This window comes from Oncorhynchus gorbuscha, linkage group LG09 (assembly GCF_021184085.1).
Source record: "Oncorhynchus gorbuscha isolate QuinsamMale2020 ecotype Even-year linkage group LG09, OgorEven_v1.0, whole genome shotgun sequence".
Classification (NCBI taxonomy): domain Eukaryota; kingdom Metazoa; phylum Chordata; class Actinopteri; order Salmoniformes; family Salmonidae; genus Oncorhynchus; species Oncorhynchus gorbuscha.
In genome coordinates this window covers 72188499-72205503 of record NC_060181.1, presented here as the reverse complement: position 1 = coordinate 72205503, position 17005 = coordinate 72188499, and the positions used below count along the sequence as shown (strand labels likewise).

Sequence of the window (17005 nt, the reverse complement as noted above, 5' to 3'; positions counted from 1 at the left end):
TTGACAATGATAAATATATCACATAGATCATGTTTACTGTAACGGTTAGGAGAATAATGCACTTCTATGACATCGCTCTCATTGTCTGTTCCTCAGAAAAACCTGGAATTCCCGTGCAGCCTGTTGTCACAGAAGTGACCAACGATTCTTGTCTTGTGTTCTGGAAACCACCAAAAGACGATGGAGGTGCAAAGATAAAGAACTATTTCCTTGAAAAACGAGAGAAGAAACAGAACAAATGGATCACTTGTACATCCAATGAAATCCATGAGACTCATTTCGCTGTAAAAGGCCTTCTTGAGGGCTTTGAGTATGAGTTCCGTGTGAAATGTGAAAACATGGGTGGTGAAAGTGATTGGAGTGAGGTGTCAGAGGCCATCATTCCCAAATCAGGTCTCACAATGAAACCTCCTGTCTTCAGAGAAGAAATGAGACCAGAAATGATTGTGAAGTTTAGATCCAATGCTACATTTGTCACCAAAATTGTTGGACATCCCATCCCTGCTGTGAAATGGTATAGGAATGGCAAAGAAATTGTTGCAGATGGTACCAAACTCAAATTGCAAGAATTCAAGGGAGGTTATTACCAACTTGTTATTGCTAATGCCGAGGACAGCGACGCAGGTGTCTATCAAGTCAGGGCAACAAACCAAGGAGGATCCATCTCTACAACAGTGAATCTGACTGTTGAAGGTAAACATTTTTGATAGGCTGATGAAAAGTATTTTAAGAGGACATTTTGGGTTAAACATACGTCTTTTGAAAGTAAAACAAGTTTCAATTCCCTAACATTTTATAAATGTAGGTAATTTAGAATTGTATATATATTATATATAAGTATTGATATACTCAATTCATTTATATTATTTCTTTTCTCCTCCAGTTCCTGCCAAGATCCACCTACCTCAAGAACTGCAAGGCATGGGAGCAGTTCATGCTGTAAAGGGTGAAGTGGTTACCATTAAGATTCCAATCAGTGGCAAGCCTGACCCTCAAATACAATGGCAGAAGGGACCAGAGATCATGGGATCATCTGCTCACACTCAAGTGATTGTCACAAGATCATTTACTTCACTCGTCTTCCCCAAAGGAGTTCAGAAGAAGGATACAGGTTACTATGTAATCACTGCCAAGAACAGATTCGGAGTTGACAAACAGACCATTGAAGTTGCCGTGGCAGATGTACCAGATCCTCCTAAGGGCATTAAAGTCAGTGAAATCACTAGAGATTCCATCACTCTAACCTGGAGTCCTCCAGAAAAAGATGGCGGAAGCCCTATCATTAACTACATTATTCAGAAGTGCCCCACATCAGGTGACAGGTGGATCCGCGCAGGCCAAACCAACGAGCCTAAATACACCATGATCGCTCTGTTTGGCAAGACGAAATACCAGTTCCGTGTCATTGCGGAGAACCAGTTTGGTCTGAGCGATCATTCTGAACCAACTGAGCCTGTTACAACAATAGAAGATAAATCCGTTATCAGAAACTACGATGAAGAAGTTGATGAAGCTAGAGAAATCACCAAAGAAGAGGCACCACATTCATCAAAGATCAAGATGGTGGCTGCACAGTACACAATTTCTGAAGAGCTGGCACGTGCCGGAACATTTGGCGTTGTTCATCGCTGTGTTGAAAACAAGTCCAAGAAGACATTCATGGCCAAGTTTATCAAGATCAAAGGTACTGATCAGGAGCTAGTTACTAGGGAAATTGAGACACTCAATCTCTCTAAACACAAGAACTTCATATACTTACATGAGTCTTTTGACAGTTTGGAAGAAATGGTCTTGATCTATGAGTTCATCTCAGGTGTAGACATCTTTGAACGACTTGGCACAGGCAACTTTGAGCTCTCAGAACTGGAGATTGTTAGATACCTGAGACAGGTGTGCTCAGCTCTGAAGTTCTTGCACAAACTCAACTATGCTCATTTTGAAATCAAACCTGACAACATTGTCTACACCACAAGAAAGAGCACAAATATCAAAATTATTGAAATGGGCCAGGCTAGATTACTGACTCCTGGAGAAAATATCAGAATCAATTTCACTGCACCAGAGTATTGTGCACCTGAAGTCCACCGTCATGGACTTGTCAGCACTGCAACTGACATGTGGTCAGTTGGTGTACTAACATATGTGCTCCTTAGTGGACTTAACCCCTTTGCAGCAGAATCAACCACAAAAATGATTGAGAATATCTCAAATGCAGAGTACATCTTCGACAGTGAAGCTTTCAAAGAGACCAGCCTCGAAGGTATGGACTTCTGTGACAGACTTCTGTGTAAAGACCTGAAGAAACGTATGACTGCTCATGAAGCTCTGGAACATCCTTGGCTTAGATTGAAGCTGGAGCACCTCAGCAAAAAAACTATCAAGACATTGAGACACAGAAGATACTACCAGACGTTGGTGAAGAAAGAGAGAGAGACAATTGTCTCATCAGCTCGCGTTGCTTTCGGTGGTGGCTTCAGAAGTTACAGAGGTTATGCAGTTGGCAAAGTCAAGATTGCGCACCCTACAGAAGGTCTGAGAGCCGGTCCAGTCATGCATGGATCTTCAGAGGAGGGTGGACATGTCAGATTTGTTTGCAACATTGAACATTATGATGAAACCACAAAAGCAACTTGGTACTTTGGCACCCGCCAGTTAACAGCAAGTCACAAATATGAAATCAGCTACATCAATGGAGTTGCTAGCATCTACGTCAAGGAAATTGAAACATCTGACGATGGTGTCTACAGATGCAAAGTCATCAGTCAGGACGGTGAAGATAATGCCTATGGAGAACTCTTTGTTGAAACTGTGAGATGCTACCGTGAACACTTCATTGGACGCTCACTCACAAAGAAGAGGAAGCTTGATAAGCAAAGACTTATGCAGAGACCACCAGACTTCACTCTGCCTCTGTACAACCGCGCTGCTTACATCGGTGAAGATGTTCGTTTTGGTGTAACCATAACAGTGCACCCAGAGCCAACAGTAACATGGTTGAAGGCTGGACAGAAAATCAAACGAGATGATAAGAAGTACACTTTCATTAGTGACAAGGGTCTTTATCAATTGATGATCCACAATCTTGACCTTGATGACAATGCTGAATATACTGTTATGGCCCACAACAAGTTTGGTGAAGACAGTTGCACAGCACGTCTTACAGTCACACCTCACCCTGTTAGTGAAGACACCATGAGGCCAATGTTCAAACGGCTGTTGGCTAACGTGGAGTGTGTAGAGGGCCATAGTGTCCACTTTGACTTGAGAGTCTCGGGAACACCTGCACCAATCTTGAAGTGGGAGAAGGATGGCAGGCCACTGGAATTCAACCAACAAATCACAGTTGTTCAAGAGGATGTAGACTATCACGTTCTGCATGTCAGAGAAACTCTTGTTGAGGATTCAGGTCTTTACAAAGTTACCGCAACAAACTGTGTTGGATCAGTGAGTTGCCAGGCTACACTGAAGGTGGACCGCATTACATACAAGAGGAGAGAATATAAGAGTGAGGTGGAACAACAGAAATATGTTCAACAACAAATTGACAAGACACTGAAAATGGCGCAACGCCTTTCCACCACTGAAGTTACTGGACTCAACCCAGCGGCTCAAGAGGCTTTGAAACACGCTGCAGACATATACAAGCCGGCAGTGAGCACCAAACACTGTGAAGGCGAATTTGATATCACAGAAGAAAAACCATTTGTACATATCGAGGAAAGGAAACTTCGCATGCCATATGAAATTCCTGAGTCACGTGTCCATGATGCAAGTGCTCTGGATGAAGACCTGTTGATTAAACACTTTGTACCTTTGTCTGACATGAAGTGGTACAAGAAACTTAGAGATCAGTATGAAATGCCTGAGCGGATGGAGAAGATTGTACAGAAGAGACAGAAACGAATTCGTCTCTCCAGGTGGGAGCAATTCTATGTCATGCCCCTTCCTAGAATTACTGACCAGTACAGGCCAAGATGGCGTATCCCGAAGCTCACGCAAGATGACTTGGAAACAGTAAGACCAGCAAGACGGTCACCTTCTTTTGGATCCGAGGCATCCTTCAGGTCAAGAAGATGCTCCCTTTGTGATATGAGTGATGAAGAGCTTCTGCAGCCCATTGATGATTACCTGTCAATGAAGAAAACTGAACAAGAAAGGCTCCAACTTGAGGAGGAGCTTGAACTTGGCTTCTCTGCCTCCCCACAAGGCAGCCCTGTCCGGTTCGAGTTGTCTGCTCTGCGTCATAAAGAAAGTAAACATTTAGCAAGAAGAGAAGAATCACAAGTAACCGAGCACAAGATCAAGAGAACAAAAGTTTCACAGTTCTTGAGGAGGAGAAGATCACTGTCTCCTACATACATTGAGCTGATGCGCCCTGTTTCTGAGCTTATAAGAACGCCTCGCCCACGTCCTCTGGAGCCAGAGGAGATCATCAAAAGGAGATCCCCCACCCCTGAGAGGACGCGTCCACGCTCCCCCAGCCCCCCAGCTTCAGCTGAGAGATCCTCCCGCTCATCCTCAAGATTTGAGAGGTCAGCCAGATTTGACATCATGTCCAGATACGAGTCAAGAAAGGCTGCACTGAAATCTGAGCGCAAGTACCAGACGGTGACCCAAACACCCTTTAGCCTCGACCACGCCCCACGTGTGACTGTGAGAATGCGTTCCCATCGTGTCCCATGTGGTCAGAATACGAAGTTCACTCTGAATGTCCAAGCTAAGCCTGTTGCTGAGATCCAGTGGTTTCATAACGGACAACTGATTCAAGAAAGTGAGAAGTTACGCTTCACAAACATGAGTGGAGTGCTGTCTATACAGATCTGTGATTGTCAGGCAGAGGACAGTGGCACGTATCGTGCTGTTTGTTCAAACTCAAAGGGAGAAGCGTCCGACTATGGTATCCTTGATGTTTCTGGAGGTGAATTCTCCACATATACATCACGTCGTAAAGATGAGGATGCTCCACAGCCATTTGTTCCTGATATCACAAAGACAGACCATTACCACATATCATCCTTCAAGGCAGCTTCCTCCTCAGCAACACATATGGAAGTGAAAGAAAGTAAATCAAAGTTAACTGAATCACGTGAAACATATGACAGATATGATTCATCTGAACGATTTATTTCTGCATCTGAAAAATATGCCGCATCCGCGAAGTATGCATCAACTGAATACTTATCATCTGCAGCATCCTTATCATCAGCATCATCTGATAAGTTTCGATTGACTGAAAGATACGTGTCGGGTGAAAGACATGCATCGTCTGAAAGATCTGAAGCATATTCTTCAACTGAAACAAAAATGAGGGCTATGGAGGCGTCAGAAATTGAGCAAGTGACTGTTCATAAAGTTAAGTCAACTCTGGCAGCCAGAATACTGACTAAACCACAGTCTGCAACAGTCAATGAAGGAGAGACTGCTCGATTCACTTGCGACATTGATGGCGAACCAGCACCAAGTGTTACATGGTTGCATGAGGGACGAGTAATTGTATCCTCTCATCGTCTTATGGTATCTACCACGCAGTACAAGTCTACGTTTGAAATTTCCTCTGTACAATCGTCTGATGAAGGCAGCTACACACTGCTGGTTGAGAATGCTGAGGGCAGACAAGAGACTCAGTTTAGTCTGACCATTTTCCGAGCAATTGTCGAAGAGGAGGTTTTTGTCTCAATAAAGTCACCAGAGCCTGGATTCAAGACTCCTGAACGAGTAGCTTCACCTACCAGTGTTCCCCAAACCCCAACCCCATTAATCAAGTCTCCTGAACCAATCACCTCACCTCCTAGGGTGAAGTCCCCTCCTCCTGTCAAGCCTCATGAACCAATCACCTCGCCTCCAAGGGTGAAGTCCCCTCCACCAGTCAAGTCTCCTGAACCAATCACCTCGCCTCCAAAGGTGAAGTCCCCTCCTCCTGTCAAGTCTCATGAACCAATCACCTCGCCTCCAAGGGTGAAGTCCCCTCCCCCAGTCAAGTCTCCTGAACCAATCACCTCGCCTCCAAGACTGAGGTCCCCTCCTCCTGTCAAGTCTCCTGAACCAATCTCCTCCCCTCTAAGGGTGAAGTCGCCTCCTCCAGTCAAGTCTCCTGAGCCAATCATGTTGCCTAAGGGAGTGAAATCACCTCCCAGAGTCAAGTCTCCTGAACCAGTTGTCTCGCCTCCAAGGGTGAAATCCCCTCCCCCAGCCAAGTCTCCTGAACCAATCGCTTCACCAAAGGTAGTGAAACCACCTCCCCAAGTCAAGTCTCCCGAACCAAAGGGTGTGAAGTCACCTCCTCAAGTAAAATCTCCTGAACCAAAAGGAGTGAAGTCACCTCCTCAAGTCAAATCTCCTGAACCAAAAGGAGTAAAGTCACCTCCCCAAGTCAAGTCTCCTGAACCAAAAGGAGTGAAGTCACCTCCCCAAGTCACCTCACCTAAGAGAGTAAAATCTCCACTAACAGTGAAATCCCCAACTCCTAAAGCTCCAAGGATTATCCACCAACTCACAGCCAAAGCCTCAGAAGACACAGTGAGAATGTCCTGTGTATCTGAAAGCAGCGTGAGAGAAGTTGTGTGGTACAGGAATGGAATGAAACTGACACAGAGCAGCCACTATGAGTTCCATATGTCTGTGGATGGACATTGTTCTCTCATTATCCATGACCTCTCTGAGAACGACCAGGGAGAATACTCCTGTGAGCTCATTGCAGAAGGAGGAGTCTCTACTAAATCTTCATTCTCATTTGTTGGCCAAGTGTTCCAATCCATCTACACTAAAGTCACAGCTTATGTGCAGCAGCACATGGCCATGAAAGGTATGTTTTGCTGTAAAAAGCAAACCTCTTGATAAAAACTAAATTTTGTACGAATTCAATACAAGTCTGTATATTCACAATTTCTAATGGTTCTTTGTATTTTTTCTTCTATTTAAGTGAAAACTGAACAGGTATCAATGAGTCAAAAAGAGGCATCTATGGATTTAGCCTCCCATACAAGTTCAGAACAGGTTGTTAAGAAAGCCATCCATGGAGGAGCTCAGATGATGATGATGGGGGAGAGTGCTGCTCTTAGCAGCATGAAGGAAAGCTTCTCTTCCCAATCAGTCCACATGGCTTCTTCATCTTCTATGCATCAGGAGACATCTTTCAGCAGTTCCAGTATGGCCAGTATGTCTAGCATGGCTGCCATGGCTGCTGAAATGCAGATGGAAACCATGTCTCTATCTAGCATGTCTTCCATGACATCTTCCCATGCCATGAGCTCCAGCAGTATGACTGAAATGATGAGTCACTCCCACCTAGAGGGATCCTCCATGAGATCTATTGCACAGGGTATGCTAGGTAAGTATCTCATACTGTATATGCTTATGACATACAATGCATTATAGCTACATCATAATGCATTAAACCTTCAGGCTTTAAGTCAAATGTTACCCATATTTGTAGTAGTGCAGTTGCTAAGAATTGTTTTATTTGTGTTCTAACAGGTGCGACAGGGGCACCAAGAATCGAAGCTCTCCCAGAGGACATCACCATTGAACTTGGAAAGGTTCTCACCGTGGCCTGTGCTTTCTCCGGAGAGCCCACCCCTAACATCGAATGGTCCCGCGGTGGAAGAACGCTGCCCGGTGAGGAGCATGGTGGTAGGTTCCACATCGAGACCTCAGAGGACCTCACTACACTCATCATCACCAGTGTGAAAAAAGAGGATGCTGGAGCATACACACTCAAACTGTACAACGACTTTGGATCTGACACTGCAACAGTAACTATAAGCATTCGATCATAAAAAACAGTTAATATAATTTATATCCTCCCCCTTCCCTACTTTAATGCCTTTTTATGTATTAATTGAACAAAACATAATCTTACTTGATAAAGACCTTGATTTCTGTTATTGTAAATATGAACTATTTTTATACCAAACTTGACATTAATTTATGCCAAACTAGACTAAAGTCTAAAGTTGTTATAAAATGTGCCATATTGGATAATTATGACTTAGGATTTTTCATCCATTTTTTCTGTGACATGTACATAATGTATATAGCCGAATTTAACGGTTATGGAAAATGTATGAATTGTTATTTATGACAATATTAACTGAAACAAATGAAACTGAAATGTTTAAAAGGAGAAAGTTTCACATGAAACGAATACCCTGTTAAACCTGAAACTAAACTCTGTGCCTCAACAAAAAGTTGATGTCTTAAGATTGCCTCAACAGGTAGAGAGGCTCCCTGTTGAAGTTGACTAAATCAGAGAGATGAGCTGTTAGACACTGTATGTTATTACCTGCAGTGTTATTATCAAACTCCTATGAATTGTAACATGATCATAAGACCCTGAGTGCTGTTTGCATAAACCCTCATGTAAGCAGGACAACTAGGCCTTGTGTTCTGGACTGACTATGTCATAACCACCATTTAAATGACATGTTCAACGTGCAAGCGGCCTGCACTTGAGCTGAAATATTTTTTTTGCGCTCTGTTTCTGGCAAATGACTGCTTAATTGATTTTCCGAACAACATCAACCTGGCCATAAAAAATTGAAAGTCCATCCTGCACTTTTTTTGCAGAAGCAGAGCCATCTCTTGGAGGTTTGCTTGTGTGCCTTATTTTTGTGTGTTAGCTTTAGAATTTCACCAGTTCAGTTGTCAGGCAAACATCAAGCAAGTGTACCACAGTGACACCACCTGCTGTGTTAAGAGAAAACAAAATGTATTAGCTGTTCTGCCCTGCACTTTTGTTTGATTTAAATTAGAATTATATAATTATATGCAACCTCCCTGAGTTTAGTATTGATTTAATAAAGCATGATATCAGCACTAAAATGTCTCAGATGTTTCTGATTGTGTTCTTCATGTGCATGTACTGTATGTATGTAATATATATATATATACAGTACCAATCAAAAGTTTGGACACACCTACTGAATTCAAGGGTTCATATTTGTTTGTACTATTTTCTACATTGTAGAATAATAGTGAAGACATCAAAACTATGAAATAACACATATGGAATCACAAAGTAGCCAGAAAGTGTGAAACAAATCCCAAAATATTTTAGATTCTTCAAAGTAGCCCCCCTTTGCGTTGATGACAGCTTTGCACACGCTTGGAATTCTCTCAACCAGCATCATGAGGTAGTCACCTGGAATGCATTTCAATTACTAGGTCTGCCTTGATAAAAGTTCATTTGTGGAATTTCTTAATTAGTTTGAGCCAATCAGTTGTGTTGTGACAAGGTATTTTGGTATTTGGTATTTTCTTAGGATCCCCATTAGCTGCTGCAAAAGCAGCAGCTACTCTTCCTGGGTTCCACACAAAACATGAAACATAATACAGAATGACATAATACAGAACATCATTAGACAAGAACAGCTCAAGGACAGAACTACATATATGTTTTTAAAGGCACACGTAGCCTACATATCAATGCATACACACAAACTATCTAGGTCAAATAGGGGAGAGGTGTTGTGCCGCGAGGTGTTGCTTTATCTGTTTTTTGAAACCAGGTTTGCTTTTTATTTGAGCAATATGAGATGGAAGGAAGTTCCATGCAATAAGAGATCTATATAATAATGTATGATTTCTTGAATTTGTTCTGGATTTGGGGACTGTGAAAAGACCCCTGGTGGCATGTCTGGTGGGATAATTGTGTGTATCAGAGCTGTGTGTAAATTGACTATGCAAACCATTTGGGATGTTCAACACATAAATGTTTCTTATAAAAAGAAGAATGGATGCCGTCAGTCTCTCCTCAACTCTTAGCCAAGAGAGCCTGGCATGCATAGTATTAATATCAGCCCTCTGATTACAATTAAGAGCAAAACATGCCACTCTGTTCTGGGCCAGCTGCAGCGTTACTAGCTATTGCCTTGCAGCACTGAAACACACGACTGGACAATAATCAAGATGATATAAAACTAGAGCCAGTAGAACTTGCTTTTTGGAGTGTGGTGTCAAAAAAGTAGAGCATATTTTTATTACAGCCAGACCTCTACCCATCTTTACAACCATTGAATCTACAAGTTTACATACACTTAGGTTAGTGTCATTAAAACAAATTTTTCAACCACTCTACAAATATCTTGTTAATTAACTAACTATATTTTTGGCAAGTTGGTTAGGATATCTACGTTGTGCATGACACAAGTAATGTTTCAAACAATTGTTTACTGACAGATTATTTCATTTATAATTCACTGTATCAGAATTCCAGTGGGTCAGAAGTTTACATACACTAAGGTGGCTGTGCCTTTAAACAGCGTGGAAAATTCCAGAAAATGATGTCATGGCGTTAGAAGCTTCTGATAGGCTAATTGACATCATTTGAGTCAATTGGAGGTGTACCTGTGGATGTATTTCAAGGCCTACCTTCAGTGACAATTTGTTTGACGTCATGGGAAAATCAAAAGAAAATCAGCCAAGACCTCCACAAGTCTGGTTCATTTTTAGGAGTAATTTCCAAACACCTGAAGGTACCACGTTCATCTGTACAAACAATAGTAGGCAAGTATAAACACCACGGGACCACACAGCTGTCATACCGCTCAGGAAGGAGACACGTTCTGTCTCCTAGAGATTAACGTACTTTGGTGCGAAGAGTGCGAATCAATCCCAGAACAACAGCAAAGGACCTTGTGAAGATGCTGGAGGAAACAGGTACAGAAGTATCTATATCCACAGTAAAAACGAGTCCTATATCGACATAACCTGAAAGGCTTCTCAGCAAGGAAGAAGCAAGTGCTCCAAAACCGCCATAAAAAAGCCAGTGCACCAGGAGGGACTGGTGCACTTCACAAAATAGATGGAATCTTGAGACTGGAAAATTATGTGGCTATATTGAAGCAACATCTCAAGACATCAGTCAGGAAGTTAAAGCTTGGTTGCAAATGGGTCTTCCAAATGGACAATGACTCCAAGCACACTTCCAAATTTGTGGCAAAATGGCTTAAGGACAACAAAGTCAAGGTCTTGGAGTGGCCATCACAAAGCTCTGACCTCAATGTTATAGAATACTTGTGGGTAGAACTGAAAAAGTGTGTGTGAGCAAGGAGGCCTACAAATCTAACTCAGTTACACCAGCTCTGTCAGGAGCAATGGGCCAACATTCACCCAACTTATTGTGGGAAGCTTGTGGAAGGCTACCCAAAATGTTTAACCCAGGTTAAACTATTTAAAGGCAATGCTACCAAATACAAATTGAGTGTATGTAAACTTCTGACCCACTGGGAATGTGATGAAAGAAATAAAATATGAAGTAAATAATTCTCTCTACTATTATTCTGACATTTCACATTCTTAAAATAAAGTGTTGATCCTAACTGACCTAAGACTAAATGTCAGGAATTCTGAAAAACTGTGTTTAAATGTATTTGGCTAAGGTGTATGTAAACTTCCAACTTAAACTGTATATATTTTGACAATGACAGTTTACAATCTAAGGTGACATCAAGTAATTGAGTCCCCTCAACTTGTTCAACAGCCACACGATTCATTACCAGATTCAGCTGAGGTCTAGATTTTCATTCGTTTGGGGGGGGGGGGGGGGGGTTGTATCATTTGATTTACCCAACATGCCTACCAGTTTGAAGATGCAAAATATGTTTTATTGTGAAACAAACAAGAAATAATACAAAAACAAACTGAAAAGTTGAGCGTGCATAACTCTTCCCCCTCCGAAGTCAATACTTTGTAGAGCCACCTTTTGCAGCAATTACATCTGCAAACCTTTTGGGGTATGTCTCTATAAGCTTGACACATCTAGCCAGTGGGATTTTTGCCCATTCTTCAAGGCAAAACTGCTTCATCACCTTCAAGTTGGATGGGTTCCGCTGGTGTACAGCAATCTTTAAGTTATACCACAGATTCATTTGGATTCAGGTCTGGGCTTTGACTAGGCCATTCCAAGACATTCAAATGTTTCCCCTTAAACCACTCAAGTGTTGCTTTAGCAATATGCTTAGGGTCATTGTCCTGCTGGAAGGTGAACATATATATATATATATATATATATATATATATATATATATATATATATATATAAGGCTGCTGTCACGCCCTGGCCATAGAGAGGTTTTTATTCTCTATTTTGGTTAGGCCAGGCTGTGACTCAGGTGGGCATTCTAGTTTCTTTATTTCAAAGTTTTCTATTTCTTTGTTTTTGGCCGAGTGTGATTCCCAATCAGAGGTAGCTGTCTATCGTTGTCTCTGATTGGGAATCATACTTATGCAGCCCTTTTCTCACCTGTGTTTTGTGGGTAGTTGTTTTCTGTATAATTTATTTGCCTTACAGAACTTTGGTCCATGCTTTCTGACGAGAGACGTAACAGCTGCACTGAAATCTAACAGTACAGTTCCCACAATCTTCTCATTATCAATTTCTTTCAACCAATCATCAGTCATTTGTGTCAGTGCAGTGCATGTTGAGTGCCCTTCACTAAAAGCATGCTGAAAATCTGTTGTTAATTAGTTTACAGAGAAATAGCATTGTATTTGGTCAAACACAATTTCTTCCAACAGTTTGCTTAGAGCTGGCATTAAGCTTATAGGTCTGCTGTTAGAACCAGTAAAGGCCACTTTACCATTCTTGGGTAACATAATTACTTTGGCTTCCCTCCAGGCCTGAGGAAAAATACTTTCCTCTAGGCTCATATTAAAAGTATGACAGATAGGAGTGGCTATAGAGTCAGCTACCATCCTCAGTAGCTTTCTATCTAAGTTATCAATGCCAGGAGATTTGTCATTATTGATCAATAACAATCATTATTCCACCTCTGCCACACTATGGGTGGTATACAGGAGATAGCCCAGTTTGGTAAAAGACCAAGTACATATTATGGCAAAGATCAGCTCAAATGAACAAAGGGAAATGACAGTCCATCATTACTTTAAGCCATAACGTTCAGTCAATGCGGACAACTTCAAGAACTTTTCAAGTTTCTTGCACCTCAGATTGCAGCCCAAATAACTGCTTCACAGAGTTCAAGTAATAGACACATCTCAATATCAACTGTTCAGAGGAGACTGTGTGAATCAGGCCTTCATGGTTGAATTGCGGCAAAGAAACCACAGCAGCGATGCGCCATCCCATCTGGTTTGCGCTTAGTGGGACTATCATTTGTTTTTCATCAGGCAGGACAATGACTCAAAACACACCTCCGGGCTGTGTAAGGGCTATTTGACCAAGGAGAGTGATGGAGTGTTGCATCAGATGACCTGGCCTCCACAATCACCCGACCTCAACCCAATTGAGATGGTTTGGGATGAGATGGACCGCCGAGTGAAGGAAAAGCAGCCAACAAGTGCTCAGCATATGAGAACTCCTTCAAGACTGTTGGAAAAGCATTCCTCATAAAGCTGGTTGACCGCCTGTGCCTCTCTGCGGGTTACTGGGTTAATTCTTGTCCAGTCCGCATAGAGGGCTACGTGGGCAACTACTCAAAGTTTCACCTGGGGCTTCGGTTGGAAACATGAATGCCAAGAGTGTGCAAAGGTTTCAGCAAGGAAAAGGGTGGCTACTTTGAAGAATCTAAAATATATTTTCATTTATTTAACACTTTTTTGGTTTCTACATGATTCCATATGTGTTATTTCATAGTTTTGATGTCTTCACTATTGTTCTACAACATAGAAAATAGTCTAAATAAATAAAAACCCTTGAATGAGTAGGTGTGTCCAAATTTTGGACTGGTACTGTATATACACTGCTCCAAAAAATAAAGGGAACACTAAAATAACACATCCTAGATCTGAATGAATGAAATATTCTTATTCAATACTTTTTTCTTTACATAGTTGAATGTGCTGACAACAAAATCACACAAAAATTATCAATGGAAATAAAATTGATCAACCCATGGAGGTCTGGATTTGGAGTCAAAATTAAAGTGGAAAACCACACTACAGGCTGATCCAACTTTGATGTCATGTCCTTAAAAAAAAGTCTAAATGAGGCTCAGTAGTGTGAGTGGCCTCCACGTGCCTGTATGACCTCCCTACAACGCCTGGGCATGCTCCTGATGAGGTGGCGGATGGTCTCCTGAGGGATCTCCTCCCAGACCTGGACTAAAGCATCCGCCGTTGGTGGATGGAGCGAGACACGATGTCCCAGATGTGCTCAATTGGATTCAGGTCTGGGGAACGGGTGGGCCAGTCCATAGCATCAATGCCTTCCTCTTTCAGGAACTGCTGACACACTCCAGCCACATGAGGTCTAGCATTGTCTTACATTAGGAGGAACCCAGGGCCAACCGCACCAGCATATGGTCTCACAAGGAGTCTGAGGATCTCATCTCGGTACCAATTGGCAGTCAGAGCAGAAGAGCACAGGGCGCCAGTGGCAAAATTTGCCAATCTTGGTGTTCTCTGGCAAATGAAAAACGCCCTGCATGGTGTTGGGCTGTAAGCACAACCCCCACCTGTGGACGTCGGGCCCTCATACCACCCTCATGGAGTCTGTTTCTGACCGTTTGAGCAGACACATGCACATTTGTGGCCTGCTGGAGGTCATTTTGCAGGGCTCTGGCAGTGCTTCTCCTGCTCCTCCTTGCACAAAAACGGAGGTAGCGGTCCTGCTGCTGGGTTGTTGCCCTTCTACGGCCTCCTCCACGTCTCCTGATGTACTGGCCTGTCTCCTGATAGCGCCTCCATGCTCTGGACACTACGCTGACAGACACAGCAAACCTTCTTGCACCAGCTCGCATTGATGTCCCGTCCTGGATGAGCTGCACTACCTGAGCCACTTGTGTGGGTGGTAGACTCCGTCTCATGCTACCACCAGAGTGAAAGCACCGCCAGCATTCAAAAGTGACCAAAACATCAGCCAGGAAGCATTGTAACTGAGAAGTGGTCTATAGTCACCACCTGCAGAACCACTCCTTTATTGGGGGGTGTCTTGCTAATTGCCTATAATTTTCACCTGTTGTCTATACCATTTGCATAACAGCATGTGAAATTTATTGGCAATCAGTGTGATTGACTTGGAGTTACATTGTGTTGTTTAAGTGTTCCCTTTATTTTTTTGAGCAGTGTATATTAAAGCGTCAAGTACATCATTTTCCAAATACATTTTGAATGCAAGATGTAAAATAATTCAGACAATGAGTCTGTAAAGCCCATATGTATAATCTATTTGTATACGCTATTACCTAATAGCCATGTGTATGTAGTGTTGGAACTGATAAAGTCAGTGCAGGGTATATCCACTCATCAATGCTAAATGTATTCCTTTTGGATTCTGGCTAAATACAGATAGTGCCCTTATGGGCTGGTAGAACGCAGCACAATGTAATATGGGCCTAAGCATGACTGCTGAAGAGAATACCTTCATGAAGATGCAACAATTCTACTTTTAAAAAAGTCAATTCCATGCTTGACAAATACCTACACAGAAGAACATAAGGACACTTTGGACAAAAGAAGATGCCAAAATTGATATTTTCACTGAGAGGTTGGCCTACAAAGATTCAGTCTCCTAGTTTCATTAGTAGGGGTAAGTGTGCAAACATACAGAAAAAGGAACACGTCTCATACGATTCAGGGGTAGGATAAATAGTTTCAAATTGTATGGCTGTGCCCAAAGTTTCAGGAAACAACACTTCAACTCCTATGGGCCTTCGATCATGTATTGCACTTTCCAGAACATTCAGGGTGAGGGTAGCCTCTTTGTAACCCCTTTGAAGGGGTGTGTGATATCTCTGAAAGCCTTTCACCACCTATGAATGTAGGATCTATGAGCCTCTCCACACTTACTAAACTGTTCGTAAAAATACCGTCGGCTACACATATTACTCAAATGTAAACTTGTGTACTTGTTATGTCTCGACCGCTACCTCCGGAGGTAGTGCACGACACACCCGACTGTTGTTAGCCCTTGAAGCTGTGCAGTTTAAACAGAATTGTCTCTTTGAGTCAACACTCAGTATAAATGGTAACAGCAGAGCAATGTTTTTGAAACATTTTAAATGTATAGACATTTCTATAATATTTTAGACTTGTTTTATTGAGTTTTTACCTGAAATTGCAGTAACAGCCTATTATATTCTGAAATTGTCGCAGTAGCTGCCGGCTGCACTGAGCCATGAAATATTATGGAAGCTCATCTCCACCACCAAAAACATGTCAAATGTAGATAATACAAATAGGATATGTTTTTTCCCCTTCATTTGTAACACTGTGTGGTGATTTCAGAGGTGGCACCACAGGTCCCAGAGTGGTGGGGGGGGACTGTTTTCCTGGGGCCCAGAGTTTTTCCTGATCTGGTAGTAGGCTAACCTGACCAACTCCGGACCCTAGTTGTAGCATATTACATAGTAATAAATTAGATGTAAAACATGTGTTTATATGGGCTATGATGTTGCCAGATTTGTGTTATAATCAGGTCATATCCTAGGGAGTGTCACATTCTGACCCTAGTTATTGTGTTAATTGTTTGTTTAAGTTGGTCAGGATGTGAGTTGGGTGGGCATTCTATTCTAGGTTGTTTTTCTGTGTTCTGTTTTCGGTTTTCGTTATTCACGGTATGTTTATTGTTTTGTATAGAGTGTTCAGTTTATGTGTTTAATAAACAACCATGGACACTTACCACGCCGCATATTGGTCCTCCGATCCTTCTCGCCTCTCCTCTTCAGATGAAGAGGATGAAAACCCTTACAGGGAGGATGAAAACATTAAGAGCTTTTACACAGACAAAGAGACAACTGTGACTGGACGATAAAACGAACAGGGCTGAGCTCACGGTCTGCAGGGGGATATCCTGATCCACACAGCTCCCTGTCCTGGAACACGACCGGTCTGAGACTCAGCTTGGCGATATCACCGATGGCCCCACCTCCGGTGCTAAACGAGAAGAAGACAGACGGCAGTGATATTTCAACCTGCGTGTCCTGATCGTCTCTTGCACATGTGGTTGCAAATCTTCATGCAATGTAATACATGAAGATGAGATTGATGTTCTTACATCCCCTTCATCTTGCAGCAGGTACACTGCATTTGACAAAACTACAGAGGA

General features: G+C 42.3%; 1 protein-coding gene across 1 annotated transcript in view; it reads left to right on the top strand.

The window, feature by feature from the left end:
• LOC124044015 (titin-like) overlaps window positions 1-8824 on the top strand; it is a 124504-nt gene extending 115680 nt beyond the window's left edge. The window contains exons 171-174 of the mRNA XM_046363318.1: window positions 97-693; window positions 884-6802; window positions 6920-7327; window positions 7474-8824. Of these exons, the coding sequence (XP_046219274.1) occupies window positions 97-693; window positions 884-6802; window positions 6920-7327; window positions 7474-7775 (7226 nt within the window). The 3' untranslated portion in view covers window positions 7776-8824. The remainder of the gene's footprint in view (window positions 1-96; window positions 694-883; window positions 6803-6919; window positions 7328-7473) is intronic.
• Window positions 8825-17005: the final 8181 nt, after the last annotated feature.